Source organism: Brachycentrus maculatus, unplaced genomic scaffold (genome assembly GCF_059751285.1).
Source record: "Brachycentrus maculatus isolate JH-2025_06_01 unplaced genomic scaffold, ASM5975128v1 h1tg000315l, whole genome shotgun sequence".
NCBI classification, from domain to species: Eukaryota; Metazoa; Arthropoda; class Insecta; order Trichoptera; family Brachycentridae; genus Brachycentrus; species Brachycentrus maculatus.
Window position 1 is genome coordinate 438,127 of NW_028281064.1, and position 22,650 is coordinate 460,776.

Here is a 22,650-nt window from a genome sequence, read left to right on the forward strand (position 1 = left end):
AATATTGATCAAAATCGCGTGTGGCAAACATTTTGTGTAGTTTTAAGTGTGTAAATAGTGCTATGGTGTGACGGGTAGTATTGTTTGAATGCTGTGGTAGTGATTGTCCTGACGAAGAGACGGGTACGTCTCGAAACCGGTAGACATAAAAATCTCGGTGAGTGGTTGTATACTAATATTACTCACATTTTTGTTAAAGAACATAAAAGTTAAAATGACTAACCATAAAGTAAATGCATTAAATATAAATTATATTAAGAAAAATCAGCATTATCAAAATTATATTCGTATACGAATCCGGGATTAACGACATTCTTGCCAGCAAACGATGCTTTCAATTTAAATTTCACGACATCGTTAGATAATTTCTTGGTATATTAAGCATTAACCTAACGAAGCTTGAACTAAATATTAAACCCCACTACACCAGATATCATGATAATAATTTTAAATTTAATATCAAGATTAATTCATACCCTAGTCTGGAGCATACTGCTGTATGGAAGTGAAACGTGGACTATCGGGCAGGCAGAACGGGGGCGGCTGGAGGTGTTTGAGATGTGGTGCTACAGACGCATGTTGGGGATTCATTGGTAGAAACATGTAAGAAATAACGAGGTACTAAGCAGGACTGGGGAGTGTAGGCATGTGCGAAGGCACAAACTACAGAGCACGACCGCTTAACCTACATGGACCAAATTATCTCCGATATGTGTTGTGGCGGATACGCCGAGTTAAAGAGACGAGCGCAGGAGAGAGACGGGTGGAGACTGACCACGAAAGAAGCGAACCAATCATCATACAGATTGCTAACCCCGAAGAAGAGATTCTCAAGAATTTAAACTCATATTTTGAGAAAAGAATACGGTACTGCATATTTTTTAATTTCAAGTAAAAATTGTTCTAGGATCCTTCAATAGCAATACAGCTTAATTTCAAAGACTATTATCCTCTCTTACGTCAATTATTGCGTTTAATTACTTCATTAACCTAGAATAGCGATATAAGTAAAGGGATATACATATATTCTCTAAACAAAGGTGATCAATTTTGACTGGTGGCAATTTTTATTATTTTTAATTTCACTAATTGATTCGACAGTCACTTTGTGGTAAAATCCATTTTTAATATGAGTTTTACTTAGTATAATATACCACTTTATCTGAAAATCTACTGTGACACGTGTTTCGCTGCATTCTGCATCATTTTCAAACGGTGTTTGAAAATGATGCAGAATCGTTTTTTTTAATGAAATGTGTTTTTGAAAATATGCTTGTGTTTTACTTCAAGTGTCTATTTGATCAAATACAAAAAGTGGAGATATTGCCGTTGTGGCCTGAGCTTTCAATCTCGGATTATTCCAAGCCGTGACATCGCATCGGATAGGCGGATTTGATAATAACACGAGGCTGCAGCCCGGTATTTGCCTGTAAATAATGCCGGTGCTTCCACAGCGAGCGGGTCTTGGGAAATATCAGATTTCCAGTGATATGATGTGTCAGCCGGGTAGCTCAAGTTCGCACACAAACAACGCGAGATCGAATATGACAAAGTCGACGTCTCAATGACAATGCGAAGGCCTCTGATTTTGTTTTTGATCTCATATCACAATAGCCAGGAGTAGGCGAAGGCCTCATTATGATAATCTATTCCATAATTTTCTCTTGTCTGCGCGAGATGACACTGGTAAAATAATATTTGTTGTATTATTATGGTACCATTTTACTATAGACAAAGAGCATGTTAGAGCAACTGTTACAGATATAATGTAATAAGTAGTACAAGAGGTGAAAAAAATAAGTCAAATATCTTTTATATAATGATCTCTTAAAAGGTAAAGAAGACAAAAGCCGTGAATGAACGACATTTCTTCGTTATGAGAGTGTATAATATGACTAAGAACAAATATAAATATAATATTTATAACCCGCCTTCACATCAACCTTTTTAAGTAAATTCGGTTAATTAATTCCCATTGCAATAATTATAATATTTTCTGTAAAAATTTAAAGAAGAGTGGATTTATTAAAAATATTGATTAAAATTAAAAAAGTTAATAATGAATCTTTGTAGATCTGCTTCTATTTAACCGTAAATCTGCTTCTATTTAACCGTATTTAAACGTTAATTGAACAAATATATAAAATCTCAAAAGTTTGGTACCACATTGTAAAAATAAAAATGAAAAAAATAATACGAAATTTCACACTAATAATACAAATTATAAATTGTGACTCGTAATGTGCGGTAGATAATTGAACGGCTAACGAATCTTAATCATTATGCAATGGATTGCATATTGTCATAACAAAATATTAAAAATTAATTCACTCTCAGAAAGAAGAACTATTAATGACCTTATAATTCTATACAAAATAATTAATTCTAAAAACTTAATACAATTTAGAGTACCCCCAAAAAATGTAAGAATAGACTATTTATGTAATGTTTGTAATGTAGATCGTACTATCTTGTTATTTTATGCATCTGAATGTTCTTATCTTATACGTACAACTCTTAATTTTTTTGTAACTTGATTTTTTTACTTCTAAAAGCCCTCTGGGCGTTTGTGTGGATAATTTTTTTTAAATAAAAAAAAACATAATTTAACTACCCTTTTTAATAATATTTTTTTCTTTTTCATTATAAATAAATAATAAAACCCTTATCTGCACCCCAATGGTGCATAGGGCACTGCGTCATATAAACGCAGTGTTATCTTGATCGTTTACACATGAAGGAAAGGTGATCAGCCCTCCGCTTCAAGTACCAGTCCAGGGTAATATTGAATAAATATTACAGTGAAAAAATTACTCATATTTATTCTTACCCCCCCTGGGAATCGAACCCGGGTCCTCCAGAACGGTAGCCGAGCGTGCTGACCATTACACTACGGAGGCGGACAAACATGAGTTTTTTAAATATTTTTTTTCATTATACAAAATCATATTCGTAATTAGTGATTTGACGCTTGGCGTGTTTGCTTGTCTAGCCGTATATTTTATGGTGACACAATGGTAATCGGAACTGACTTTAAGGACTGCTTTACAACGATCGTCAGGTCGATTTCGATAATGTAGCGGTGTTCTTATGTTTTATTCAAACTCACCTGGTCTCCCTTCTTCCCATGTAGAGCGCCAGATCTAGATCGGCGAGGCATGATACCGACCGATTCCCCTCGCATTATTGATTCCACAACTGAAACAAAAATATAAAATCAATCAGAAAAAAATATTAAAATTAGATGATAGTACACAGACACCATTTACTATCACAAGAGGCAAAGATAATAATATAATAAAACCCTTATCCGCACCCCAATGGTGCATAGGGCACTGCGTCATATAAACGCAGTGTTATCTTGATCGTTTACACATGAAAGAAAGGTGATCAGCCCTCCGCTTCAGGTACCAGTCCAGGGTAATATTGAATAAATATGACAGTGAACAAATCACTTATATTTATTTTACCCCCCTCGGGATTGGAATCCGGGACCTCCAGAACGGTAGCCAAGCGTGCTGACCATTACACTACGGAGGTGGACGAAAAAGAGGCAAAGATAAGTACAGTTAAAATCATGTAATGATAATAACATCTTCTTTAGAATTTAGTCCACCTCCGTAGTGTAATGGTCAGCACGTTCGGCTACCGTTCTGGAGGTCCCGGGTTCGATTCCCAGAGGGGGGTCTAATAAATAAAAGTGGTGTTTTTCACTCTAATATTAATTCAATATTACCCTGGACTGGTACCCGAAGCGGAGGGCTGATCACCTTTCATTCGTGTGTTAAGGATTAAGGTAACACTGCGTTTATATGATGCAGTGCCCTATGCACCATTGGGGTGCGGATAAGGGTTTGAATTAGAATATTTGCACCCTCTCTAATAACTTTTAACAAACGTCTGAGACATTACTATCTATCATTAGAATCCTAACTGTCCATCAAACTTCATACCTTAGTTTTTCCCTCTACCTCCTTAAACTTCCCTAAACTCTCCCTTTCCTTTGCCTTCCTTATTATCATCAATTTGTAATTTATATTTTTTTAAATGTTCAAGTACTATCTACCTTTCAATTGCAAACAGCTATATATGGTATCAAACGTTTTGACCAATATCACAAGTATGTTTTTGGTTGGTTGTAAGATATTGCTTTTTAACAAGCCCGCCAATGTACTTATTTCTTTTTTGTACATGAAGTTTTTTTTTTTTAAACCCTTATCCACACCCCAATGGTGCATAGGGCACTGCGTCATATAAACGCAGTGTTATCTTGATCGTTTACACATGAAGGAAAGGTGATCAGCCCTCCGCTTCAGGTACCAGTCCAGGGTAATATTGAATAAATATTACAATGAAAAAATCACTTATATTTATTTGACCCCCCCCCCTGGGAATCGAACCCGGGACCTCCAGAACGGTAGCCGAGCGTGCTGACCATTACACTACAGAGGCGGACATGAAGTTTAAATAAATAAAATAAATAAATAAGTATAAAGTTCCTCTTCTCTATATTCCTTCTTCAGTTATATATTTTCTATGCAATGAGGTAAACTTTGGAACAATCTACTCCTCCCAGTGAAAGATACAACCATTTTATCTTGATATTCTCAAACATTGCTAATTAGTATCTCCTTTTCGTCTTCGTGAATTTGTCACACTATTTTAAAATTAGTTGAAATTAGCACTTATTGCTCGCTTCTCGTAAGGTATAATCTTCTCCTTACGCCTCATCCACAAGCAATGGTACATAGGGCACTGCATCGAATCTACGCGGTGTTATCTTGATGGTAATTGACGTGAAGATATTAGGTGAACAGGTCTTCACTTCAGATACCAATCCAGGGTGATAAATGAATATGCGATAAATAAGTAAATAAATAAATACATATTGGAGTAAATAAATCAAATAAAAATAAGGAATGAAAAATCGCGTTTGTTTATTTTGACCCTCAGGAAATCGAACCCGTAACCTCCAGCACGGAATGCGTTAACCGCAACATTGCAGAAGTGGATGTATAGTATATAATCAAGGTCAATAGCATTAAACTGTTGAGATTAGTTAGAAGATATTCATTCATAGCAATAAGCAGAAGTAGAAAAATAATTACATTAAATTTTTCAAACGGGAAAGCCTTATTACAACAATAAAAACGATATAATAATGGTGGGTTGTACTATAATTAAAGCAGAAATATTTTTAAAAATACATATAAAAAAGTAAAACAATTTGTAAATAAAAAGACCATGTAAAATAATTTAATCATGCTTATGCATACATTACGGAGAACACACTATGACGCAGTTCAAATTTATATGTGGGCACACGTAAGAAAAAATATTTGTTCATATTATTAACATTTTGCGTCTGGCGCAACGTTTCAATTCATATAAATAAACATAATTATTTTCTAAAGTATTCAACTGTGCAAATAATATGGTTATACATTTCTAAGAACCATTGAGAAAGTAATTTATGTGTCGACTTCATTTCCCTCAATGAAATATGGCCATTTAAAGAGAAGAATAGCAACATTTTATTGAGAATCGTTCGAAACAAAATGGCCGTATATCGACCATAAAACTTTATGAATAGATTAGGAGGATATTCTACTTAATGCCATCGGATCATAACTGCGAATCGAGACAGCCATTAAGATTTAAATAACTACAACCCATAAATCGGTCGGTTTATGAATTGGTGGAAGATAGCTTTATAGAATTTTATTATATTGCGTAATCGTGAGATCGAACATGATTAGCGTGTGATATACCGGGCGATATAATACAAAATCGAGATGTTTTCTCGGCATTTGAAAAAAACCGATTGTTTTTCCTACAAAAAAACTCGGTTACCGCCCAATAACGGGTCTGAAAAACTCGCTATAAACGTTATTATTAGTAGAGCACATTCACTAAAAGATTTTTTTGTATGCTTGCCATGAACCGTATACTTGCTATTTTTAAATTTTACCAATATTTTTTGTTTTAAATAAAACATTTACTCGATGGGACTGGAGGGTTAATTTATCATTGTAAAAAAAAACTAACTAACCAACCATCACGCCGCTTCCCCGCAGGGGTAGGCAGAGAGAATAGAGCGCCACACCACTCTGTCCTTGCAAACATTCTTCGCCTCTTCCACGTTCATGCATCTCCATGAGGAGATGTATGATACATACCCGCCGATTGTTACGACTCCTAACCTGACCACTTTCAAGTATTTGGCATACCTGATCGTGCCATGTTTTTCTCGGTCTTCCTCTGCTTTTTTTCTAATAACATTCGCCTCATAAATTTGTTTTATCGTTCTTTCCTCACTCATTCATAATATATATCGATTTCTTCTTCTTCTTCATTCTTATAGATCCTCGTATCTATATTGAAAGCTGTGCTACCGCATTCCCAGATCTGATACAGAAGCATCTAGGCTTCCCGAAAGACCTCTAGCAAAGCAATTTTTTTAAACTAAGTTGCGAAATTTATAGAAATCGAATCTGTCTGTTTCGTTATCCGTCTTTTGTGACATAGACAGCTGTCACGCCATCACTTTGGAGTTCTTCCAGATGGTCTACTTCCGGCTGGGTTCTCTTGAGGAGCAATTCGGGCCAGTCTATTTTCTTGCATTTTATTGACATGGGCATTCCAGAACCGTTGTCGTCGCTGTCTTCCTCATCTGACTATATCCTCCGTACTACATTTTCCGAATTTCCACGTTCCTTATTCGGTCTCTTAACGTGTTTATTATGCATCTCAATATCCTCATTTCGGAAGTTCTTAGAAAAGATTTGGTTCTCGCTGTGTCTGCTCTGGTCTCTATCCCAAATGCGGCAATCGGTCTTACACATGTGTCGTATATTTGCTCTTAATATTTAAGAGCTTAATCATCCAGATTTCGAAAAGTCTATTTAGAATTCCAATTATTGGAATACACGACAGAAACTGTTACATATAAATCAAAATAATAAAATAAAAACTAGGACATGTTTTTTTCTTCAAATATGTAAAATGAGTAATATTTCGATCGGATTACTGTCCGCGGAATTATCGCGGTCTGGTATTTAACAACACTTATTACGACTTGATTTTTAGCTTAAACTTTTTAAGATTTTTTTTAATTAAAAAAACATACCCACAAGATGCCTAGTTTTACTTTAAAACTGTTTATGTGTGTTTATATCTTACGGAGACTGTTTTTAATTATAAGATAATTCATGAAGAGCCATATTTACAAGACATCGTTTCAAGGTCCTTTATGTATGTACTTATTGTTTACTTCATTTTATGATATGTGCTATATATGAACTAAATGCTGATCTAAATCTGCTGCTAATGATGCTGCGAAACTGGCGTAGCGGGTTCGATTTCCGCCAAGTGCAAAATAAATTCAAGAAAGATTTAATTTCAAATGGTCTGGGTGTTGATAATGTATGTTTCACATTTACCTTCCATATTCTTACTATCATACCTGCAGACAAGCATCTGAAATAGGCTTTGAGGGGTAATTCCTTTTTTTTATGTAATTAAAAATTATACTCCACAGAAAAAATAAAAGACGAGTATAGCACATAGGAAGAAGGCTTTGAATTCATAATTAAAATTTAATTGAAAGGATAGGAGAATTTGCAATGTTCATTCACAAAATCCACATTTTGTTCAATTATGTATGTAAAATGGCGACGTTTCATTTTGAAAACTCAAAAGAAATACAATTTTTAATGTTTTTCCTTTGTGTTTTATAAATACTATTGTTTTATAAATGCTATAATTAGCTGATATTAACGATATATTTGACATTAACGATTGAAAGGATAGGAGATTTTGCAATGTTTATTCACAAAATCCTCATTTTGTTCAATTATGAATAATGACGACGTTTCATTTTTAGAAAGTTATACAATATTTATTGTTATTGCATGTTTGATAAATCTATTGTTTTATTAACGTCGATAAACTGAAATTAAATAATATTCAACGATTATTAATATTTTTCAATTATTTAAATTTTCAATTTCAATTGAGGTCGATAAACTATTGCGTTCTCGTAATTTAACTTCCCATAAAAAATAATTTAACTCAAACAAAAAAATCATATATACATATTTTGATTTATAGCGTTCAATAGGTTTGATCGTGTTATTAAAAATAATTGTAACCTTGAGGATACAGACATATTTATTACCATACTCAAACCATATCAGAGCCATAATTATCCCAAATGTTATATTTAGGTTACTGATAAATTTGGTTGGCAAAAATACAATTATTTACAATGTGATTATATCATACGAAAACATACATTATATCATACAAAATGTAAAAGTTTGTTTATAAGAAAGATTACTGCTCTCTGTTGACGTTCCGAAATATCTGATCCATTATTTAGATAATATAAACTTGTAAGTGTAATTTTAAAAAGGACACAGCTATAAAGGATCTGCTAACAATAATGACAGCATATAATTCGTTTAGTGATCAATATACATATTTTCAAACCGATAAACCAAAGTAATTTTTCCAAGGTTCGTACGTTAAGATCATTATAGATGGAAAAAATCGTTAGCAAAGGAATAATTTAATTTCAAGGTAAACATACTAGATCAGTTATTAAAAATTATGCATATGCGAGTTGCAGTAATTATTTTATTTACATAGTAGAATAAAACACATTGGCTCATATTTTTAAAAGACTGATTTTTAACATATCGCTCACTCCTTTCATGAACGTCATAAATCAAAATACGTGATTTTACAGGAGAACGTTTTTAAAGTTTAAAAATATAATACAATTTATTAAAAATAAATATCAAGCTACGTATTGAACTTTTTACTGTGCAACAGTCTTTATCTTTTTGGTAAAACCTGAAGGTTTTTTTCCCCATTTGAAAAATATTTAGTATATTTAAAAAATTAATGAAACAATACCTTTTCTTCAAAATGCAAAAACGACACTTTCTGCCCTGTAGCGGGTAAATATTAAGTTAAAAATATGCCGCTTTTGGTGGGATATAGTACATTTTCTATGCATTCCGAAAACGTCCACAACTGAAAATTGACGATTTTTGACATTTGACGTTGTTGAAAGGAGTAAGCGATATAGAGTAAACAACATTACTATACATACCAATAGGTGAGTTTGCCATTTGTCTCTTATTATATGTCCTCCCACCATTCACATATTTATTTATAAGCATTTACGGAGCTTACGACCGTCATAGACTGGTTCAAGTGATCACTTTACACACGTGTAACATTCACCAATTCTACCCATGATAAATGCCCAGACTTCCATATTCTCCTTCATCTATCTTTAACTGTCAAAAATTATTATGAAAAATAACTCCTACAAATGGGGATAATCCAGATTTGTGAATAAGTATTTGGACACACTCAAAATGTTGTAAATTTATTTTCCCCAAGTCGATCACAGTGAAGCGCTCTTGAGGTAGTATTTTACGAAAATGGCGCTATAAAAATGATCCTAATTATTATTATTTTTATTAGGTAAGAGTGAATTTTATATTTTACCTCCATCTCCCAAAAGCCGCATCTGGACAAGGGCTGGATCCTCATTATGTTCTTCAAGGACAGTATCGTCAGTCAATGTCAGCTCCTACGAACAACACACATTTTTTAGATTTATCTAAATATAGCGAAAAATCAAATTTCCTGAAAAGAGAATTTCTCGGACGAGATTTGGTAGCATATAAAATTAAACAATCTTCAATCAGGATCATTCTAGCGAAATGCGACATCAGAATTTTAGAACTACCAAAATTCATGTAATTCTAATGTATTGCATAAACAAGGTTTAAAATAAAAATAAAAACTTTAAGTCTTTTTTGCTGATGCTTTGTGGCATATTTTATAAACTGAAGTTTTGTTCTTAACCACTTTTATTTTTCTAATCAGTTTCGAAATACATCTTGATTTCTTCAGATACGTATTGAGCAGGTATCCATCGTTGAAGAAGACAATGGTTGTGAAAATCGGATGGAAAAATAGCACCAAAAATATAAGTGGCCAAAAACAATGCTTGAGTTCTTCTGTTTATTTTATAATATTTTAAAAGTGTCGTGTATTTAAAAAAATAAAAATAACACTTTTGATGGGAGACGACACGTGACAAACGATCCAATACGATGTCGCATAAGCTTTTGCTATTGTAACCTGGTTTCAGTCAGTGACCTGGTTTTAAATTTATTGTTTGAAAAAATTTTTTCGTTTTTGAAAACTATAAATATTTTCACCTGGACTGTTTTTTAATACTACAAATTTGCAATCAATTTTATTTTGTGTTACGAAAATTTTTACATTGTCGTAACTTCTATCTAAACAGGCTTACCTGTTTTAAGAAAATTTTCAAATTTTCACGCGTTTATCCATCCATACAAGTTTTTACTTAAATGTTTTTAAAAAAAATATATAAATATATGGCTATCTTAGCTTTATGTGGGCTATCTTAGAAAGGTTAAAATTTTCCTAAAAGAACAAAATAAGCACAAATAAAAAAGGCTATTACTTTCAAGTAAAAAAGCTAATAATGTACTCGTACATTTAATGATCCCGGAGTTTGATCAGTATACTAAAAGCGTAGAAGTGAATATTAATTCAATGACCGAATTAAGGCGAATGTGTTGGCTACATAATCAACCCGAAAAAAGTAGATATTTAAATTAAACAAAAATAATAATCTAAAATGAGGCAAGCGATCCGTTCCCCTGTTGTTGCGCAAGGAAAATGTAATACATATTTATCCATCTCTGGGTTCATTTGCAATTCTATGTGAGAATTTGAAGCGAAATGTTATGCATGTGTGGCGTATTAAACCTTACCTACATCGTATTGGACTTCTGGCTATTACGTGATTACGTCATGAGCTGTTGAATACAGTCAACGTGCAGCGAGGATTATTGCCATTAAGTAGTGTCCGACCTGATTGCATAATTCTAATTTAATTATGTCGCGGGCTCATTTTAATCAATCTAACATTGTTTGATGACATATCGCTCACTCCTTTCAACAACGTCATACATTAAAAATCGACAATTTTCAGTTGTGCATGTTTTCGGAATGCACAGAAAATGTACTATATCCCAGCAAAAGCGGCATATTTTTAACTGAATATTTACTCGCTACAAGGCAGAAAGTGTTGTTTTGGCATTTTAAAGAAAAGGTATTGTTTTTTTTTTTAAATATACTTTGAAATTCAAATGGAGAAAAAACTTTCAGGTTTTACCTAAAAAGATCTGTTGCACAGTAAAAAGTTCAATAAGTGGCTTGATATTTATTTTTAATACATTTCACTATTTCATTAATTGATTCGGCAATGCTTGTGGTAAAATCTATCCATTTTTATTAATGTTTTACTTAGTAAATACCACTATTTCTTAAAATCTACTGTGACACGTGTTTTGATGCATTCCGCATCATTTTCGAAACACGTGTCACAGTGGGTTTTAAGAAATAGTGGTATTTACTAAGTAAAACATTAACTAAAAACATTTCATTATATTCAACTTTAAAAACGATCTCCTAAAAAATCAAGTTTTTTTATTTATGACGTAACACCGGATACGGTGTTTGAAAATGATGCGGAATGCATCGAAACACGTGTCACAGTAGATTTTAAGAAATAGTGGTATTTACTAAGTAAAACATTAATTAAAAACATTTCATTATATTCAACTTTAAAAACGATCTCCTAAAAAATCAAGTTTTTTTATATATGACGTTGTTGAAAGGAGTGAGCGATATTTTATTTGACGTTATAAAAATTAAAAGGGAGATATTCTCAACTCGAATTTTCACACGAAAACTAGAGAATTGTAATAACCTTCTTATCTAGAAATATTCTTGTAACCATTATCCGCATCCAATGGTGCACAGGGCACTGCATCGTATAGAAAAAGCGTTATCTTGATCGTTAGCCTTCCGCTACAGATACCAGTCCGGGGACATATTCAATATATATTAGACTGAAAACACACTAATATTTATTTTAACCCTCTTGGGAATCGTACCCGGCATGGTAGCCTAGCTCGCTAACCACTACGCAACGGATGCGGACAAAGCAAAGGAAAGTTGATAATAAGTACATAATATATTCAATTATATTATGTATAGGAATACCTGAAATTAAAATTATTTTTATTTAAAAAAAAATACGTAAAGGGGTAACAATTGAGAAGTATAATAAGGCAAAAAGAGGTTATTTTGGTTATCCGTCGATATTGTACAGTGAGGTATCCGATAAGTTCGTAAAATAACAGTAAAATTCAGTGAATAAACCCGCCACAAGGCGTCCAAGTTTACGGGAATATTTTACATAAATTAAAACATTTACACGAGGCGAGACAAGGGGCAACGTAAAATGAAAAAGAAAAGTAAAAGTGCGAGATCCAAAGTTGGTAAAACAATTTAAATGTCGCGTTATGTCTTGGACAAAACCGCGGGAATAAGTTGGCGCCCCTAGAAATGCGTACCAGTGAGAGAAGAGAAGAGAAGAGAAAAGTCGGGGAAACTATGTAGCACTGGGCTGACTGTGCAAACTTCGCCAAAATGGCGGCTACGGGGGAGGGGGCGTTTCATTTCCCAGTTAGAGCCAAGTTTGCAGACACGCGACTACTAAGGGTGGAACGGTGCGGTGGTTTATTGTGCCACCTTACTCCACTCGCGACTTGCACACCAACGCTTCCTTCAATCGTCCAATGCAAATGTAAAAAAAAAATCTCCCCAATGTTGCTGTTTTATGCGAGTAGTAAAATATTTACATTTATCACTTTGGGAGTAGATCGTGATTCGATAGTTGAGTATTGTATGCATTCGCCGAAATAAAAACGTTTGCCAGTTTCGCAGCTAATGTATCATCATCGGAAATGTATCATGTCGGGTTGTGGTTTCTGGGTTTAAACTCACTCTACCACAATTTGATACCTATCTTTAATAATGAACCGCTTAGGCTCACAGAAATAGTGTGAAATTGAAGTTTTTTTGTAAATAATAAAAAAAACACTAATATTTCTCTTTTCATTTTAAAATAAATATATAACGATACGATAAATATAATGTAATATGGATAGTTATAAAATAAAAATTGTTGGTGTTATGATAATACATGTATATGATCGTTAATTTAAATTCTATGAGTACTATGTTATTAAATAAAATAAAATAAAACATGTTAAATAACGCAGTATAGTTTTTTTTCAATCCTTTTCTGAGTGATTATAAATATTATTATTATTATAACGTAATTTTTCGTATAATAGTTAGAACATAACATAAATTTTACGAGTATTGTATGTATATTTATTCATCACGTTGCCCAGCATTCCAAAAAGTATAATTTTTCCATTACATTAAGGAATACTGAAAAGTTTTTTATGGTATTGTGGAAACTCGAGAGTAAACAAATTATATTGATATTAAAACTTTTATTCAAACCTTTATAGAGATATAAATGCGAGAGAGAATTGCGTGTCCTTGAAACAAAGTTAACCAACAGCTGACGCCGAATATACTCGTATTCACACAGCGATGTATTTTCTTTAGTATCGTCTTCTTCTGGTACTTTGGAACTTTCAGTTAAGTCGTTTAGTTCAGAAAGGCTTCTACCCGATGAATGTACGGGACAATGTTTCACTTTTATACACGTATTTATGTGTGTGAGAACTTATTCCACACTGCTCACTTACTAGATTGTCGAGGGCGTTTCAATAAGTAAAGTAGATATTTATTTTGGTAATAAATTGACTGCGATAATTTGTATGGACTTTACAAAATTTTGTTCACCTCTATAGTGTTATGGTTAGCATGCTCGGCTACCGCAGTGAAGGTTCCGGGTTCGACTCCCAGGTGGGGGGGTCAAATAAATACAAGTGATTTTTCACTCTAATATTTATTCAATATTACCTTGGACCTGAAGTGGAGGGCTTATCACCTTTCCTTCATATGTCAACGATTAAGATAACACTGCGTTTATATGATGCAATGCCCTATGAAAAATCGGGTTCGGATGAGGGTTTAAAGAAGCTACAATATTTTTTTGTGTGTTCACAAATATGAGTTTTTCCAAATAGGAGCTGTTTTTATTAACATTTTTACATGTAAAAATAACTCCTAAGCTGAGAAACCTAGTTTTGGGATCAAGGATTTGGACACATCTAAAAATGCTGTAACAAAAAAAAGTCAAATTAAAAGCTGCATAAAATTAAAAAATCACGTTTTCAAGCGTCTCCCAGTATTTAAAATTTACCGGTTCTTGCATATATGTAAATAAAAGGGTGCCTGCTGAATAAAAGCTTTTTCAAACCAACCATAGATGGCTTCCGTGAACTCAAAAATAAAGCGTCATGATATTTCGCTCACTCCTTTCAAGAACGTCATAAATCAAAAAACTTGATTTTTCAGGAGAACGTTTTTAAAGTTTAAAAATATAATACAATGAATTAAAAATAAATATCAAGCCATTTATTGAACTTTTTACTGTGCAACAGATATTTTTAGGTAAAACCTGAAGGTTTTTTCTCCATTCGAAAAATATTTAATATATTTAAAAAAAAAATTCTTAAAATACCTTTTCTTCAAAATGCAAAAAACAATACTTTCTGTCGTGTAGCGGGTAAATATTAAGTTTAAAATATGCCGCTTTTGCTGGGATATAGTACATTTTATGGGCAATCCAAAAACATGCATAACTGAAAATTGACGATTTTTGATTTATGACGTTCTTGAAAGGAGTGAGCGATTTGTGATGTATGTATGATTTCCATTTTTTTTATCAATTGACCATGGAACGTAATGAGATTGATTATTTACTCGTATATACTCGTATATGACTTCCAATTCGTGACATTTGAGTAGTGTGATTGTCAATCATGATTGTCAAACATATGATTGTCATCATATGTTAGACGCGTGTCAGGTGATCACTTAACCAGGGTGTGACAGGTCGTAAAACCTGTAAATACCCAGAAATACATACATATTCTTCTTCATCTATGTTGAGATGTCAAAAATATATGGAGTTTTTGTTTTCAAATATATTAAATAAACACAATAATTGTTAATCTATTTAAAATGTCAGGACCTTTTAAGTACATCCTCAATTCAGCGGTTTGGAATTACAGTCTAACTCGGTTATAGCGAGATCTCGGATATAACGAGGAAACATTCGTTGGTATTTTGGTGTCTTTTCTTCGTACATTTTTTCACGGCTATAACGAGCAACTCCTCGGCTATAGCAAGCAAAAATATATTTTTTTTAAAAGTCTTTTTTAAAATCATAATATAATATGTAACAAATATGCAAATATAACATATTATTCAAATGAGGGATATGTAATATTTTCTAAATTACCCCAGAACGGTAGGAAAAAAGGTATGTATTTTTTTATGTTTACAGTTATCGATTCCATATTCGCAAGAGGGGATGTTTATTCTTAGAATTTTCACCCTCGCAGTTCGTGAAATGTAAAACGTAAAAGAAATAAGATTTTCCAGCCACATTCAGCTAGAAAGGTGTTCAAAGCAAAAAGAGTCGATGTAGCCAAGTACCCAATAACATAATAAGTTATAAGTATAGTCATATATGTTAGGTAATCGAATTTTCACGTCGATTTTCGCAACTTTTGACGCATAACGGGAATCATTTTTCTTGCGACTGCAAATAAAAATCTCGATTTAGTGACGTTTAGTGATTTTATAGAATAAATTATGGACTTTAATTTTCAGAATATATATTTTACATATTGATTTTTTTAAATATATTTTTAACTTCTTATCTTTCAATAACTTAAATTGAATGTTTTTTTAAATTATTATTAAGAGGTCAAGAAATTTTGTGTCATTATGACCATATGAGATCTATTGAGACCTCTACGATCAGAAAAAGTTTAGGGCTATCGAAGAATTTTCGACTTTGTAATCCTACTACAAAATGGAAGAAAATGAAAGAGGTTCGAATTTTTACTCTAGCGTCTTTGTGTTGACCTTGAAAGTGTGTCGTAACGCATTGTTCCGCAAAGTGTGTCCGCAGCACACTGGTGTACCGTGGTGATTAGTTGGTGTGCCGCGGAAAAAGTCTAGTTTTGTGAAAATAACACAATTGCTTCAAATTTTGATTGCCTGTGCTCAGTTAATTAGGCTCACATATATATAAGTGCATTACACATATGTTAAATATAATACGTTACCATAAAATGGTAAATATGCACCTCTGAAATGTCTTAATTTGGTAGGTGTACCTTGAATAGAAAAAAATTGCGGAACACTAGCGTAGCGTACATGATTGTTGCACTTTACTTCATTAATTGTATTGCAAAAACAAAAGGTTACTGAGGGTTTAAAGAAAATTAATTTGCGGGCTGTCGAACATCCCTCTTTAAAATGACAAAAATAAACACATAGCAGAAGAACAAGGATTTTTATTTATATTTTTTTTGTATGGTTTTGGGGGTGTGTGGTTTGGTAGGGACTCACCCCCGTGTCCTGGTTGCAGGCCACGATGACGGCCGTGTACCACTGCGTGGCGCCGCGCGCGCGGTACACCTGCGCGCGGCAGCCGCCTAGCGCGGCCGGGCAGCGCGCCAGCACGCGCTGCGCCTGCTGGCGGCGCGCCCAGCGCCGCGCGGCCTGCCCCGCCTCGCCGGTGCACTCCCAGTCCTGCCGACAAAGAAAACCATCAAAATCACCATTAAGGTAAATCAAGTAGTCGAAATCACAATCAGAAACAAATAAACAAGGCTGCAGTTAAATCAGGATGCCTCAGAAACTCGGTGTGGAGGAACAAACACATGAGAATAGAAAGTAAAATGAAAATATACAAAACATTTGTACCACCAATAGCCACTTATGGGACTGAGGCAAGAGCAGATACTTCCAGAACAAAATCTCGACTTCGAACCTCCGAGATGAAGACTCTCCGATCCATAACCGGGAACACATTGCGAGACCGAGTAAGAAATACTGACATCCGGAGCATGTGTAAGACGGAGGATATCGTGAGGTAGGGACGACAACGAAGGCGATACTGGAAGAAACATATAAACATAATTTCAGAAGACAGACTTCCACGTATCGCCCTCCAAGGCAACCCTGAAGGACGCAGACCCCCAGGCAGACCTCCAAAAAGATGGAAAGAGAGCTGGGAGTCAACATCCTAAGAGCGACATGCGGAGGCACAAACAGATCCCTAGGATCTACGAAAAGAAGAAGAAGAAGAAGAAGAAAATCACAATGCCATGATAGTGACGTGTAGTATTGTTTGCATGCTGTTGTAGCAATTGTCCTGACGAAGAGACGGGTACGTCACGAAACCGGTAGACAAAATCTCAGTGAGTGATTAAAACTAATATATATATTTTTTTATATTTGAAGCAATAACTTTATGATTTTTCATTTTATAATTAAAATGTAACTTTGTTTTAAAATCACTAAAAATATTTTATTATGACTTAATCATAATGTCTACCGGTTTCGAAGCTAACCGCTTTTTTATCAAGTATTTATCAGTCTTGATAAAGAAGCGGTTAGTTTTGAAACCGATAGACATTATAATTAAGTTATAATAAAATATTTATAGTGATTTTAAAACAAAGTTACATTAAAATTATAAAAAAATATTAAATTGAGTAAACAGCTAATACGTCGACATCAATTATGATTTTTAGCACGTAATAAATATCACATATTTTAATACTTTTAATTAAGTATACTATTTTTTTATTTTTTATTACTTCATTTAGTATTATCGTATTAGTATTATTCTTTTCATTCTTTCATCTTGTATGGAAAAAAAGGTAAAGCAGTGCAGTGAATGGTAGAGTAGAGTAGAAAAAGAAGATGACATTATGTTCGTGTGTGGCATAAAATGTACCCATATTTTTTGCATGTATTAGTCTATAAAAATTGAATATAAAATAATCCCATTTGATTAGAATGACACTAACTACAACAGTTGCACTGCCCTTGTATTCTTGCACTTAGGCATGCAACGCACCGATGCATTTAAATCATGAACATACATATTTATTACAATTCATATGGACTGTAATAAGGTTATGTATGCGAATAGCCAACGAGTGAAAGTATTGAGTACATTAGAATTTAATTAATCAATAAAATGTCCGCGAGTTATAAAATAAAAATGAGAAGATAAATATTAACGATCGTGCTATCAGGTTTTTAATTTACTGATTGCTTTAATGTTAAAAAATGTACGCGCAATATTCATGTACATCGAAAAAGTCAAGGGCATTCGTGAAAAAAAGATGGCATGACGAAATGAAGTAATATCACGTTTGATTAACAGCAGCGAATTCATTAACCGGATCCACGCGGCTCGCATAACCGTATGTGTTTTAACAAGACATGCCCCATACGCGGCTGACATAAGCGTTTGTGTTTTTACATTGCTTCAAGTTTCGAACCTCAGTTCAACTTAGAGGGATTTTTCCATGGTGTGGAACTTTGGATAAAATAATATGTCAATCCTTGGTCTTATGACATCTGTTGAAATATCTGACTAATAATTTGTAACGTCACAAGGATAAATAAAAGAACAGATCCCTGATTTTTCTTGCGGTCGGTAATTAGTCCGCGCCATAATCACGCCCTATATCTGTCTCACTCTCGACGCTACGCATCGCCAGTGGGTAAGAGTGACACACGATGCGTGCTTTGATTTATTTATGTTACGATCTTATTTGTTTATATTACGATATATTTCAAGAATAATGTGACACGAGTGTATTATAGAGTACCAAAAAGGCACAATGAATCCCATTGAACGTTTTTGTTAAGGAAAATAAATCATTTCTTAACTAAATACATGATAAAAGTAATCATTTAAAAAACGGCGAAATACCGCCGCGCACGGACGTCTCTTAGGAACAAAGTTAACGCGGTTAAAAGGTTAATAATGATTGTGCACAGACCACAAGATCAATTATTCATCTGCCAATGAACTACATCGTCACTCCTTTCAACAACGTCATATAATATATCGAAAATCGTAAATTTTCAGTTGTGCATGTCTTCGGAATGCCCAGATAACGTACTATATCCCAGCAAAAGCGGTATATTTTTAACTTAATATTTACACGCTACAGGGCAGAAAGTGTTGTTTTTGCATTTTGAAGAAAAGGTAATTTTTAATGATTTTTTTAAAACATTTTGAGTGTGTCCAAATACTTGTTCACAAAATCTGGATTATCTCCAATTACAGGAGTTATTTTCATATTATTTTTTGACATCTCATCAAAGATGAAGAAGAATATGGAAGTCTGGGCATTTACGGGGCTTAAATAAGCCCCGTAAATGCCCAGACTTCCATATTCTTCTTCATCTTTGATGAGATGTCAAAAAATAAAAATATAAAAAATAATAATATGATTTTTTTAAATATACTAAATATTTTTCAAAACATTCTGGTTTTACGTAAAAATATCTGTTGCACAGTAAAAAGTTCAAAAAGTGGCTTGATATATTTTTTAAATACATTTTATTATATTTTTAAACTTTAAAAACGTTCTCCTGAAAAATCAAATTTTTAATCAAAATCAAACTTTAAAAAAGATCTGAAAAATCTTTTTTTTATATATTTGACGTTCTTGGAAGGAGTGAGCGACATGTTCACATATCCCTACCACATTTCCAAGAAAGAAGGCAGTGTCTAGCTTTAAAAAACTGAAGAAATAGTTTGATAGATTCATACTAAGCGAGCGTATTTGCTTACAATTTTTACTCGTGCATTTCATGTAATTATAGTAACTTGAATCGAAATTATACAACTACATAGACGTAGAAATACGTCCCAAAGCTAATTAATTTGTCACACAAAATTATACACATTAAAATCGGTTTTGATAAACCGTGGCAAATTAACCTTTCACTTATGACACCACGAAACGTAAAATAATACTGTTTAATTTTTATTTTATTTAAGTTACATACACACTATTTTTTAATAAAGATTCTTTTATGATGAAAGAGTTTTCCCAAAATTTTCCCTAGCATTTACAGTTATAGGAGCGATTTACAACACATGGTATACAAATTGGCAGAAAAAAATATTTACTAGAAAATACACATAAAAAATATGATTTTTTGTTGTTCATAAAACCAACGCCATTTTAATTTTATTTTACTAGAGATTTTTACATAAAAGTAACATCAAGTCATTCACATAAATAAGTTACACAAAATAAGTACTTTTACTATTCCAATTACGAAATTCCACATTTGTAAAATTGTGAAAATACCTGGAAGCCCTCTTCAGGAAGGGAGGAAAAGGGGAAAAGGTAAAGATCAAAGCTCAAGCAAGTCAAAGACAACATTGTAAGAAATTAGGGACACACCACGACATAAATGTCCACTTACAATGTAGACGATCTCGGCGTTGACAATGACAAGTAGAACATATCGCAAGTAGAACGTTCCTTTCAACAACGTCATATATCAAAAAACAAAACTTGATTTATCAGGAGATCGTTTTTAAAGTTTAAGAATATAATATGTAAAATGAATTGAAAATAAATATCATGGCACTTATTGAACTTTTTACTGTGCAACAGATCTTTTTAGGTAAAACCTGAAGGTTTTTTCTCCATTTGAAAAATATTTCATATATTTAAAAAAATAATTAAACAACACCTTTTTTTCAAAATGCAAAAACAACACTTTCTGTCCTGTAGCGGGTAAATATTAAGTTTAAAATATGCCGCTTTTGCTGGGATTATAACATTTTCTGGACATTCCGAAAACATGCAGAACTGAAAATTGACGATTTTTGATATATGACGTTGTTGAAAGGAGTGAGCGATATCAAAATCCCCATATTCATGTTTAACCAATCGAGATGAACGAAAAATATAATACTTTGAATATACTTTAAATAACATACTTGAATCAAGTGTCAATTTACACAAAAAGAAATAATAAAAAGTATTCTAAATATAAAATATCATTGTGTAAACCTGTTGTAAGTAATTTTGTTACATCACGTTAAAAATTATTGGGAATTATTATTATTGGGAATAAAAAAAAGTGTCATTAAATGACATTACGGAAAACGAATTTAATAATACAGAGAGGTGATTCACAATACGAATATAAAATATTCATGCAAGATTGCGTCCGCCATTGTTGAGACAATTTTCAGTCCATGACCTAAATTGGGACTTATCGCCTGTTCAACGGATCGTTGCCCTTACTCGCACTACTGCGGGATATTGTGGGTTAACTTTTACGTCTATTAGCACTTCGAGTGCATTTGATGACAAATACATGAAATCAAACGTATTAGAATGAAAGGATATCGCCAGACTAGCGTCTGACAATGTCGGTAACAACAAAACCCGATCGCTGGTATAATAAAGGAAATGGAAAAAGACATAAAACTGGTGTTTTTATAAAACTCAATTCCTCTAGATTTTACTTTTCTTTTAGTTAAACTCTCTATTTGCTTTCATTTTATAATTATTATTTCATATTATTTCAGTCTTACCACTTTTATATTATCATTAAAAATATATAAAGCTGTATTATAAAAAGAATAAGCATACCCTGCCTACCTCAGAACAGGTATCTCGAAATACCTAGTGAGGATAGACAGTTTCCAATAAATAAATAAATAAATTAAAAAAAAAAAAAAAAAAAAAAAAAATATATATATATATATATATATATATATATATATATATATATATATATATATATATGTATACATAAATATATATATATATATATATATATATATATATATATATATATATATATATATATCATATATGCATATATGTATATATCATATAGCAGAGGACGACCGAGGAAAACTTGGCACAATCAGGTATGTCGAATACTTGAAAGCGGCCGGGTCAGGAGTCGTAATAATCGTCGGGTATGTATGAGGAGATGCATGAATGTAGAAGAGGCAAAGAATGTTTGCAAAGACAGAGTGGTGTGGCGTTCGATTCTCTCTACCTACCCCTTCTGCCTACCCCTGCGGGGAAGCGGCGTGATGGTTAGTTAGTTAGTTAGTTAGTATATATATATATATATATATATATATATATATATATATATATATATATATATATATATATATATATATATATATATATATATATATATATAAATATGTATAACTTATGTACAAAATTATATTAAATAATAAACGCTGTTCTGCAGCACTGAACCTGATATGTCAAAAAATAATCAATAAAATAAAAGTGAAAACAAAAAAACAAAAAAAAGATCAGTAGAAAAAAATTAATATATTTTTATTTATATTTATATTTATAACCAATCATGCTGTATTATGAAATAAATATTACAGTACATAAAAACTTTTATTTATTTTGACCCTCTCGAAACCGAACCCGGGCCTCCAGAACGGTAGCCAAACGCATAATGACATAATGTATACATATTATCAATAGAATGGAATTAATTTTCATAACACATATCATCTGCATAACTGAAGGCAAAGGAAGTATTTTTTAAGATGGACTAAGAAGGAGAAATATTGAAGAGTTTAAAAAGTTTTGTCAATACTGTTTTATTTTTCTTCTTTCTAAATTGCGAAATTAGAAATTCACAAATAATCATACACTATGGAAGCGGACAAAGGTTCTAGTGTGACATTTATCT

General features: G+C 32.7%; 1 protein-coding gene across 3 annotated transcripts in view; it reads right to left on the reverse strand.

The window, feature by feature from the left end:
- Kdm3 (Lysine demethylase 3) overlaps positions 1-22,650 on the reverse strand; it is a 329,361-nt gene that overhangs the window by 205,100 nt on the left and 101,611 nt on the right. For all 3 annotated transcript variants that reach the window (XM_088268253.1, XM_088268256.1, XM_088268255.1), the window contains exons 4-6: positions 16,480-16,662; positions 9,526-9,610; positions 3,110-3,198 (exon numbers count right to left, since the gene is read on the reverse strand). In XM_088268253.1, coding sequence (XP_088124379.1) covers positions 3,110-3,198; positions 9,526-9,610; positions 16,480-16,662 — 357 coding nt within the window. The remainder of the gene's footprint in view (positions 1-3,109; positions 3,199-9,525; positions 9,611-16,479; positions 16,663-22,650) is intronic.